The 11,609-nt window shown below is 44.2% G+C and overlaps 1 protein-coding gene across 2 annotated transcripts in view; it reads left to right on the top strand.

Annotated features, from left to right (window-relative positions):
- The first annotated feature begins 26 nt into the window (after window positions 1-26).
- The window catches only part of ADK (adenosine kinase), a 266,784-nt gene continuing 255,201 nt past the window's right edge, over window positions 27-11,609 (top strand). Inside the window, exon 1 of one of the 2 annotated variants that reach the window (XM_030241222.2) lies at window positions 27-184. In XM_030241222.2, coding sequence (XP_030097082.1) covers window positions 129-184 — 56 coding nt within the window. In that variant the 5' untranslated portion in view covers window positions 27-128. Of the gene's footprint in view, window positions 185-8,599; window positions 8,728-11,609 lie in introns of those variants that run through there. The other variant, XM_030241223.2, reaches the window with a different exon arrangement.

Here is an 11,609-nt window from a genome sequence, read left to right as displayed (position 1 = left end):
GCGCGGCCGTACGTTCGTCCCGGCTCCCCCGCCCCCCGGTGGCGGTGCCGGCGCGGTCGGCGGGGCGGGCCGGGGCCGGCGGGCGGGCCGAGGAGAGCGGAGCGCGCCGCACGCCGCCTAGCACGAAGATGGCAGCAGGGGAGCCGCAAGCCAAGAAGCTCAAACTGGAGCAGAAGCAGCTGAGGTAACGGGCTCCGGGACGGGCTCTGCTTCGCGAGCAACCCCTGCGGGTGCCGGAGGGTGGCTGGTGCTGCCCCCGGCGGAGGGCGAGACACGTGCCGCCGCCGCGGTGCGGTCAGAGTCCCCCGGCAGCGTCCCGCTGCTACGGGCTCTGCTCGGCCGGGCAGCGCTCGGGGTGTGCAGGCGGCCCCGCCGCGGCACCGGGCGCACGTGGAGGCGGCGGCGGGGCCGTCCCGCCGCGCTGCCCCGGCTCCCGCTGCGGTACCGCTGCCCGGGCCCGGCGGGTGCCCGGGGGCGCCGCCGCACTGAGCTCCCTGCTCGAGGCAGGGGCGGGTGCGCGGCGCGGGGGTCGCGCTGTGCCCTGGGGTCGAGTCGGTCAGTGCGAATGAGCTGCTGAGCATCTGGATGGGGTGCGGTGAAACGGAACGCTGCCCGCAACGATGGCCCCGTACTCGAGCATAGCTGGGGTTGTCATTGCTTCTGCCTCCCCTTCGAAAACAGTCTCTGAAAAATGCCCCGATTAATACTCGTGCGAGGGTCTCTGTCCCCGTTGGACAGGAAACTGAAAATCTGCGTTAACAGGATGTCTTCATTTTCTTGAAGACATACCGTATATTTTAAAATATTTTCATATTGAAATAATCTGTGCGATTTGCTGTACTTCCTCATTTCTGTGATTACCGTACAATAGCGCTGACTGAATCCCATCTGAATGATGGCCTCACAGACATAAGTAATTTATTTTTAAATGTCATAGCAGAAAAATGTAAGTTTTCTCAATGGAGGATGCACAGTCAGAATGAGAACTCTGAGTACTGAGAGCTGTAGAGCATTTTTTTTTTTGGTACAGTTTCAAGTTTGTTTTCTCAGGATTATTCAGACATGAATATAATTGTAAGATAGCTGACTTCCTACCAAGTGTTCAGTGTATGAAGAGAATTAATGGCATAAGCCAAAGGTCCAAAATTATCTTGGTGATAACTGATCACTAATAACTCTCTCAAATATAGCATAAAGGGGATGTACTTTAGTACTGAGATGAGAACAGTCTTTTTTGGTACTGATGTCCTTATTGAAAAAGCTAATCCTATTAAATTTGTCAAAGTCAGGATACTTCTTCGGCAGCCAAGTGATTTTTCAAGTTTAATAATGGTTGACAAGCTCAGTTGCAGATAGTAGAAGAGGAAAGATGTAGCTGAGCTCTGAAAGCAAATAAATGGCAGACAGCAAGATAAGGCTGTAGTTAAAAAGCAACAGTTATCTCCATGGCCCTTAAAGCAAGATGAGGCAAGAAACTGGCAGCTTCAATGTTTCTGTTTATAAAGTTTATTAGAGGAAACAGCATTTTAAGATGAAACATAAAAAAATTTTAAAGTTTGAGAATATTATTGGTGTACTGAGTTAAAAATTTAAAGGTTGTTTGCAGTGGAATGAAAGACAGTGGTGACATGCCCTGGTAATGACTGACTAAACTGCAAATGCTGCTTCTGTAAGGTGTGATAGATAAAACATGAGGAATGTTGTTAGAACTTGCATATGCTAATTCTGTTGCAAGTTATTTCAAGCCAAAGTATAAATAGGCCCCAACTCTGTTTCATAAGAGGAGAAATGCCATAATTAACTGGCGATCAAATAAAGTTAATGTGTGCTGTTTGCCATAGGTTGAACTCATGAAGCACTTGGACTAGATTTAGCAGACCTCAACACTCATTGGTAAGAACGTGTTTGGCTGAGTGCTGTTGGGGGGCTTAAAAGCCACTAGAGAAAGTATCAGACTGGTTGAGGTTGGCTGTATTTGTAACGAGATTCAGTTGTTAATGCAAAGCACTGCTAGATAGGCTTGGAAACAGTTCCTCTGTAGATTAGAAAAGAAGTGAAAAATCACTTAAAAATTTTGGGGCTCAATATCATTTTACTTGGTATACCAAGAATTTAAGGAGATTATAGAGAATGATTCCTTCTTCTCAATATGTAGGTCTGAGGCTCTCCAGTCTCTTCAGAAGACCATGTCTGATGGATTCAACAAAGGCCGTTGTACCATATTTATTCTTCCCATATGATATCAACCTCAGCCTTTTCAGTGACTACCATGAAAACTATTTTAGTATAAAAATGACATAAAAAAATTAATTCTGCAATGCTATACAAGCCATACCTCATCAACAATAGCAAAAGTTTTCTTTCCCTGTTTTTTTTTTTTTTTTTTTTGTAATAATTTTTTCTGTCAAAGTGGCTTCATAGAGGTTTCATGGATACATTTTTAGACCCTTTTGATCTTTTCAGTTAAAGGAAAGCAGATATTGCTCCCTCATGAGGTAGGCAAAGCTGACTGGCTTCAGGAAACTACACTTGTTTGAAAGCAGTATAGGATGGCTGGCTTTTGCCACCCAGTGAGCAACACACAAAGCCCGAGACCCAAACTGGCATTCCCAGCTCAACAATGTGTTGTGCTGACATTCATCTGCGGGGCGGCAGGTTTTGCATTGTCTTTATTGACGCTTGCAAATCCCTACTACAAACCAATGGGCTTTAGGCAAGGCCATTAATGTGTGCTGCCTTGTTTCAGGCTTCTGACTGTATCTCTGCTGTGTGAAGTAGAATATCATTGTACGTGTGTGAAGTGCACTGTTTGAACAGAAAATAGGCTTGCAAAACTGCAAATGGCTTGTCACGGAGCAGCAGCATCAACTTACTAGAAACATCATGAGGTGTTACTTTAGAGGAGAATTACTAAGGATTTGTGTCCTTTTGTATTTGGTTTTGTTAGGGAAGTCTGTGAAAACAGCAAGCAGATTTTGTTAACAGCCTGGTAGAGTTATGAAAGAATTCGGACGTTTTCTGTAGAAATGTTTGAACTTATATGAACTTATACTTATGAGCTGAAATAGGTATGTTCATTTTTTCCTTCTGTACACAAACTTGTCAAGTCCCTTGTGCTGCATTATGACCTTCTGGCTGTTCTGCAGCTGCTGTATTGATTGAATAGTCATGACGTGGCTAGTTGTTTGAACAAATCAGTTTATCTAGAAGACAATGTAAGCATTGAGTTTGGCAAATAGTTCATACTAAGAATAAAAAGTACAGTATTCCTCCTCTGCTGCTATTAGACATCTCTTCATTTTAAGAATAAATTGTCAAATACTCTGTGAATAATTGTTATCAAAAGCAGTCCTTTGTCATTACTGTTCCACTAGATTTTAGAAAGCTTGATACTAGAGGCTGTAAAAAATATTGCTCATTTCACGCATTTTAATTTTTTTTAATAAGCTGACTTTTAATTTAGCTTATTCCTTCATCAACTCTTTATAAATAAAAGAAGATTCTGAATATTTTAAGTTAGCTGTGACGAAATTTTCATTTAGAATTTTGTAAATAATTTTTCTTTCTCTTTTATCTCTTGGTTTGGGTTTGCTTTTTTTTGTTTGTTTGTTTTTAATTTCACCTTGCTCTGCATTTGTATTAATTTTAGTTTTTGTCTTCATGGCTTATAGTTTTCTTACTTTCCTATTTCTTGTATCTGCAAATACAGGTAACATTTTCCATGTTGACACACATAATGTCCTCAGGTCAAAGAAAGATCTGAAACTCAAGCACTTTGCTGTGTTTGTTCCCAGAATTAAAGCAATTGACTTTTTCTTCAGATGAATATTTAGTCTGCTTTTGAAATCAGACAAATGCTCTTGAGGACACTAGCAGCAGACGTTGCTAATTTTGTTTTATTTAGGATGTAACAACAGTTACCTTCCCTTCCAAGCTGTGTTGACAGAAATACATCCAAAAACGGAATAACTTGCAGCATGGATCTCCTGTGCTCTTACAGTGCGGGCACTGGTTTCCATTGTTCAGATGTGTAACTCTCAAATTAGTGTTGTCAAGTGTCTTCACCTGGCCTTTAATGTAATCCTCTGGGATTTTGCACAGCATGTGTCATGTTTCCACAATTTTGTGTTCTTGTTTTGGAGAAGCTTGCTGTGCTGTTTCATCCTTTTAATTGAAGTAATTCCTTGCTTTATTGTAGGGAGTGTGTAACCTGAGGAAAAGGAGGTTTGCGGGAAGGCTCTTAGTTCTCTGCACCACAGGCTCTCTTTCCTCACTGATGTTACCTGCAGCCCACCTGGCCAGCAGAGTCACACCCACAGCAGTAGTTTAGACACAGCAGCCTTGGCCAATACCCTGCAGAAAGGTGCAGCTCTGCCTTGCTGGGATAAGTCCTTGCCTCCATAAGTCACTGGGACTAGTCCTGTCCCCGAGGCTGCTTGCAAGCTGGATTACCTGTGAGAGAAAAGCCAGTGTAAATAGGCCCATTTCATCTTGAAATTGTGTTTTCCTGAGATTTGAGTTCCTTCTTTTTCAACTAAAGGAACAAACTAAGTTTGTGTAGGATTACTCACCTCATTGGATCTACTAATATTGCTTATGAACAGACAAGGAAGATGCCCAGGAAAGAGACTTGAATGAAGGTAGAATTAGATGACTCTGGTGTTAGTGTAGCAATGTGAAATTCTGTAGCACAAGACCCTGGCTTACTCTACTGTTGCTAAGGTATATTTCATGTGGAAATCTTGGAAGCAAAATTCTGGCTTGTAATACAAGGTTGTGATATTGAATTTTAGTAGTTACTTACACAGGCATGGTACACAAATATTTCACAAAACCAGTTTCAGAAGCGGGGAATGGGTTGCTATCTAAAGGTCATTAATTACTATTTGCTGACAGTGTATTGGAAAACCTTATCTTCTTGAAAAAAGTAAATTGAATTTGCAGATACAATGTGAACACAATGTTTTTTTCAAGGCTGTTCATTTTTTATTTACATGAATTGATTCTTAAAAATGTATTATTCATATAATGTATAACAGTAGTACAAAATATTATTATATAAATAATATCAACGCATTTTGTGTGAAGAATAGAAGTCTTTGGGTATTACTCAGATTTCAGGGAAGGGAAAGGGATTTTTTCCATTTTGAACTGTAATAATTTCCATAATGATTATTTGACCACAGTCAAAGCTGTTCTGCACTTGAAGGATATGTTATGATAAAGCTACTTGCTGGCTTTATGCTACCATGGGATTTCATTTACAGTGAAAGATTGTTCTGGGGTTTTCTTCCTTGTACATTCAGTGGTACAAAGCAGTTGTAACTGTTTCAAGGGCTTTTTGATTAGAATAAGATAGAAGAAAGAATAGATGTCTGCAATGTGCTGAAGAGTTAGGAGATTTATAGACTTTGCTCTGCTTTTACAGCTGAACACTCTGGGAAGCTACATGAAAAGAAATGGGATGATGTTACAGAACTTTAAAAATAATAAAAGATTTTTAACACTTAGCAAGTAGAAGCCATACAAACTAAAAATGCATCTTATTTTATGTTGCAAGATATTAAATTCTCTCTGTAGAAAAGTTTCCAAAACAGCTGTTATAATAGAAGATATTTGCAAACTCTGCAAAATACTGTTATTGAAAGAGAATTTGTGGAGTTGCTGCTCACTGGTCCCCTTTTATTATGTCTGCTGTAGCTATTACATAAAAGATCACCCTTCTGTCTTGCAAACAGATGGGCAACTTATCTAAGATCAACCTTACTTTTGTACTTTGAAGAAATTGAGTGAAAATATGGGGTTTAATAGAGAACTTTTTGTTTATATATTGCAAACTGTAAGATTTATACCAAATGTTTGTGGTGTAAATCAACACATTAGTCCAAGGCTAAGGCCTAGATTGGACACACAAGTTACAAATATATAATGTGTAGAGTTTCATGGAATACTTCACTAAAATACAATTTGAAATGTTCTTCTATGTCTACCTGTTATTTTATCAGGTAGGGGTGAAATTAATTTTGAATTCATAGTGTACTTGAAAGGAAACATTTTAGTGAAATCAACCAAGGAAGTTGTTTATATACAGAGAAACTTACATGGTCATGAAGATTTCTCTCTTGTATAGTATGAACAGCAGTCAAGAAGTTGTGGGTAGACTGTGTCAGACATTATATATTTTTAGGTACAAAAGCTGTAAATTCCATGTTTCTCTCAGGGATTTCTGAGGCCAGACCACATGTGAAGGCAAGGTCAGCTGCCCCATGCAAGCAGAGGGAGTTTGGAAAGTCAGGGGTCAGGAAGGCTGAGCAAACTCAGACTGCCTGCCCAGCACATACATGGTGGGACTGCAAGTTGAACTTGGGGCACAAGCATAAAGTTCTTCTCTGAATGACCATTAGTCATAATTGACTATTTTTCCAGGAATACTCTGGTTACTGTTTCTCCACTTACTTTGGCTAGGGTTAGGTCTGGATGTCTAGCAGTTCCCTGGCAAATGACTAAAAGCCCAGTGATAAGTGGTAGTAGGGGTAGGTGGTGTCTCGAAGATGTCAGTAGCAGTAGAACCTGTGTGTATGTGATAGCACAGGCGAGATGATTGGGCACAGGGAAGAGCTGGAAGTTTATAAAGTGCTATTGGCTGCTGTTGAGGTGACATACATGCTATTCCATGAAATGATGTTAATATTTTTAGAGAAAATATGCTCAGTTGGTAAAATTTAGAAGCATTTGATGGTACCTTATTTAGCCTCTTACTCTGTAGCCTACTATTCGTAATATGCAGCTGTATGTTGCATATTACTGTAAATATATTTAATGTATTTATCTAGTTTTATTTACATATCTTTATATGCTTGTTAAAATCAGGCAATTATTTATGAGGGAATTTACAACTAGATTTTTAAAAATTGTTTTTAATATTTTGAATACAGTGATAGAACCAAAAAGACAGCTGCATTCTATAGTTATATACAATAACAGGTTATGTAGCTATTACTATATTTGCTGGATCCTCCTCCCCCACCTTCTAGGTTACAAAACAGAGGTTTGGCTATTAAGCACTGAAACTGTTAAACTGGACATAATAAATTGTTCAACATGAATCAGAGGATGCAACCATTATGTATCTATGTATTTGCATTTCGATAGAGCTCAGAATTCTCCCTCAGGATTTGGGGACTTCTTACACATTGTGTTGCAATAATAGTAAGAGGATGGATGTGTTTCCTACTCTTATTTGACTTTTCAGGACCTCTGACAGACTTCAATAATGAGAATTTTGTGATGAGTTCAATAAGTGGTGATTTTTTTTTTTGAGTGTCTGACTTAGAGAACCTAGGAGATTTGTCCTACATCAGGTATTGGGCATAATTTTTTCTGTTATTTTCATGTGACAATGCAGGTCCTTGATGTTCATCAATGTGTCATATTTTGGCATTGTCTCCTCTGAGACACCCCAAAATCAGAAATAGATGGAAAGTTTGGCTTTAATTTTTCTGAGTACAATATTCCCATTTTGTAGATGGAAAGGAAGGGAAACTTCGGACTAATAACCACAGGATTATGAAGCTGTGAAGTTTAAATATTTAGTTAGAGGTGACACAGCAGTACTTAACAACGTGGGATTCATTTTTGGCAAAAACAACCTATTGGCTTCACTTTCATGAATCAGTGCTTCTGGTGCTAGTAAGTTAACAAAGTAAGTGCCACATATGCACAATGTGGCAGTAACTTTGACAGCCAAATGAGGAGTGATGATAGAAACCTGGCTTTAGCGAGGCTTTCCCTTTCTGACACAGCAGTTCTGCCAGTGTCAGGCAAATAAGAAAAGGGAGTAAGCAATGCCGGGCTGCCCTTTTCTTCCCGTGTTTCCAGTCGTGTCCTCTGGCCGCCTGGGCAGCCGGAGCGCTGCGTTCCACAGGCGGCAGCCAGGGACTCCGGCAGCCCGGAATGAGGCGGTGTGCTCCGGGGGCTCTCCGCGCCTGGCGGCCGCCGCCTGCGGGAGAAGGCAGGCTCCGCAGGTGGTCACTCGGGGCGGCTTCGCGTCCGACCCAACCTACAGTTAAAGAAAAAGAATGAAAACCCGTTCCGGTCGAGGGTGTAGCGATCGTGTGTCGGCGCGGGCGTCAGCCCGCGGCCAGGACTGAGCCGGGGCGGGGGGGGTCCCCTCGGTTCCCACGGCCCCGTGACAGCCAAGGGGCAGAGCTGCCCGGGGCTCCGCTGGCCATCTTTACTGTGGGCGGTGCGGCTCGAGCTCCGCACCTCTGCGGGGCTACCGCCGCTCAACTTTTTTTTTTTTTCTTGGCCAGTTGTCACTGTCTCCCACACTGGCCGCCGGGGCTCGCAGAGGGGACGGCAGCAGCAGGAGCTATGAGGGAGGCGCGCGCTCTCCGCCCGTACCAAAGATGGCGGCCGAGGAGACCGGGGGTGCCGGGCCGGCGGCACCGCTCGGTACCGGGCGCTGCTGAACCGGGGCGCGGGACCCGTCGGCAGCGCCCCGCGCCTCCTCACGCCGCGCGGCCGCCGCGCAGGGCCCGTGCCCGCCCCGCCGGCCGCCCGGCCAATGGCGGGACGCGCGAGCGGGCGGGGCGGGGCGCGCGGTGGGCCGGCCGAGCGCTGCCCGGCGCTCAGTCGCGGCTGAGGCGCGGGCGCCGGGTGGAGAGGTGACGGTGCCGCTGCTAGGGGACTCTGTCGCGGGCAGAGTGGAGCCATGGCCACTCTCAGGTAATGTCGAGCCCGCGCGCAGCACCCGCAGCACAACCCCGCATCCCGGGGGAAGGGGCGGCGAGAGCTGATGCACTCCCGCTGGCGGGGCGGAGGCGCCCGGCGCGATGCTCCGCCGCAGCCGGGCTCTTCTCCCCTCTGTGTAATCAGGGTGCGGGGCAGCGCGGCTTCGTCCCATCCCTCTCCCTCTGCCGCGAGTTGGTTTGGTGGCTGCACGCCCGCTCCCCTGAGGCGAGGAAGGAGGGAGAGCTGTGCCGGTGCTCCGCCGGCCCTTCAGTCCGGTGGGGACAGCGCTCCCGGGGCGCCGCGTTGGCTTCTCGCGGGCAGGTGGGCGCGCCCGGCCGGGACTCCCGGCGACGCTGGGCGATGTCGGTGCCCAGCGGCATCGGGAGCGAGAGCGCCGGGCCGGGCCCGCAGGTGATCCGCGGGGCGGTGGCCGGGGGCTGCGTGCGGCGTCGCTCGGCGGCGGTGCCGCTGTCACAGGTAGCGCCTGGGCGTGGGCGGCCGCCGCCCGCCGCGGGGTGCCGCCCTGGGCGTGGGAGGATGCGTGTCGGGGGGCTCCGGCAGCCGCTTTGGAACCTTAAGCTCTCACTGTAGCTTGCCGTGACTGGAACTAGATTTTAAAAGAATCCCTAAAGCGAGAAGCGGGGTCTTAATAGCGGGCCAGGCTCTTAGCAGGCTGTTGGAACTGCGGTGATATCAGCCTGTTAGCGAAACCCGGCGAATGACAAACCCCTGTAACTTAACATTCAGTGAAAGGAGTTACTGTGAATAGTTTTTCTCCTCCAAACACTTCATCTCCAGATGGGGTTGTATTGTGAGGTAAATCGGTAATCTTTGATCGGGCCTTTGGCTGATAAAGAAATGCTTATAATTATCAAATTGCCTTGATAATTCAAGGCAATTCTCCCATCTCCTCTCTCCACCCACCAAACTCTGTGTATCAAGTTTCACTTCCACTGTTTCCGACAGAGACGGTAACTTTGAAATTGCAATAGTATTTCACTGTTGGGGCTTGTGAAGTTAGCGCAGCTGTGTGAGGAGCAGGGTAGTGGTGGAACAGTTTTTTCTGCGGCAGCCTTGCTTACATAAGGCCAAACCTTTTAGGCTTGTTTTCAAAGTTGGAGCCTGTGCGTGTGTCACTTCAGAAGACTATGAAAGTTTCATAATAAATGAAATCTTCACTGAAGATGTTCCTCTAAGTCAGAATGTAAATATGTAACTGCTTAGCCAAATATTGTCTTTGCTTAAGACCCACGTCAGGAAAGCATGTGAGCAGTCCTGCAGGCCGCTTTGTATGTTTAAGGTCTATATGCTGTAGTGATTTGCTGACCAGTGATGCAAGAAAATTGTCTGAACTCTGGAAGGATGGAATAATAGTTTTAAGGTACTTTTGTGTTAGATGAGTTACTTACTGTTGTAAGTATCATCCTACTTGTAATGATGTTACATGGGTGTGTGGGATGAGAGAAGGATGCTCTTAGTTAGGAGCTTATAGCTAGTCAAGTACTATAAATCTGGTACTATTGCTGTTTTGCTTTAACTGCACATATAAGTGACCTTCAGTAAGTCCAAATCTTATGTGATACGGGGTTCTAAACTGAAATGGATATGCTGAGGACAGGCGTAAAACATACCTTGTTTCGCCTTACTTTAAAGGGCATAGTTAAACCCTTTAGAAATGCTAATATTTTAGGTCTTACAAGACCATATCTTAAATTTGTACAAGGAAGACTAGGCACACAGTGTGCTGCCGTGCAATTGCACTCCCAAATGTCTCAGCCATGTTTAAGGCTTTCTGAGTTGCCAGTATCCAAAGGCCCAAAATATTCCTCTGTCTCCGTGCCAGTAACTAATAATAAGCTTTCACTGATATTTTGATGTTGCTCTTCCACGGAAGTGCGCAGCAGCCTGGGATGATAACAGTATTGTGCGATAGTTGGATATAGTGCTGCTAATGCTCAGCAGCCAACTTGAATCAGGACCATATTTTAAAAAATGCCTGCAGCAGTAGAGCATGAGATTGGGCACAGCTTTCCAGATCATTCAGTTGCAGTTAATTTTGTTGACTTCTTAAGAGGTTCAAGGGTAGCTCAGTACTGATGTTGTGGGTTCTTTTTTGTTTTATTTGTTTTGGTTTGTTGTTATGTTTTTATCTAGTTTGGTTTCATTTTATTACTTCTGCCACTTGTGATAAGAGAAAGGTGTGAAACACTGGCCATTTGTATAAAATCAGTCACATTAGTAATTTCTGAAAAAACCACCTAATTAACAGGTGAATATTTATTTATACTTAAAGAGTTACATTGCTTGAATTCGTAATTGCAACTCACCCTTCATGTAGTCCTAAGTTAAAAGCCAAATTCATAAAATACATTGCTGCTTGTCAATAGCTATGAATGTAATGTCATGTACATCAAAGCTCTCTGTAGTTACTGTTCTGTAGTTTTGCCTGCTAGATGGATGGTGTATTTTTGTCCAAACAACTTTTAGATTTGTACATCTTATTTGTAGTTTGGAGTTTAAAAAGTATATATCTTTTTCATATATATGTACTCTTTGTGTATGTGTATACACATTGATGCTGACTGTATAGTCAATGATATATGCCCTTAATTTGTGCAGGTGAAGGAGTTTTCACCTGCTTCTTGTAGAACTGGTCCAGGTATTCTTTTGCAATAGGTTAGTTGGGTTAAACGAGAACATCCTTTTTGAATGATAGCAGTACTCCAGTGGAGGAGAAGGGACTGGGGAGAGTCAGGGAAGGCTGGGGACTACAAAAGTATGTTCTGTGTCTGTGGTAGAGATGCGTTCCCAAGTAACCTATGTATTGTGGAATCTCAAATTTCTGGAAATTATTACTGCTTCCTCACTATGATATA

This window comes from Serinus canaria, chromosome 6 (assembly GCF_022539315.1).
Source record: "Serinus canaria isolate serCan28SL12 chromosome 6, serCan2020, whole genome shotgun sequence".
Lineage (NCBI taxonomy): Eukaryota > Metazoa > Chordata > Aves > Passeriformes > Fringillidae > Serinus > Serinus canaria.
This window is presented reverse-complemented; position numbering and strand designations above follow the sequence as displayed.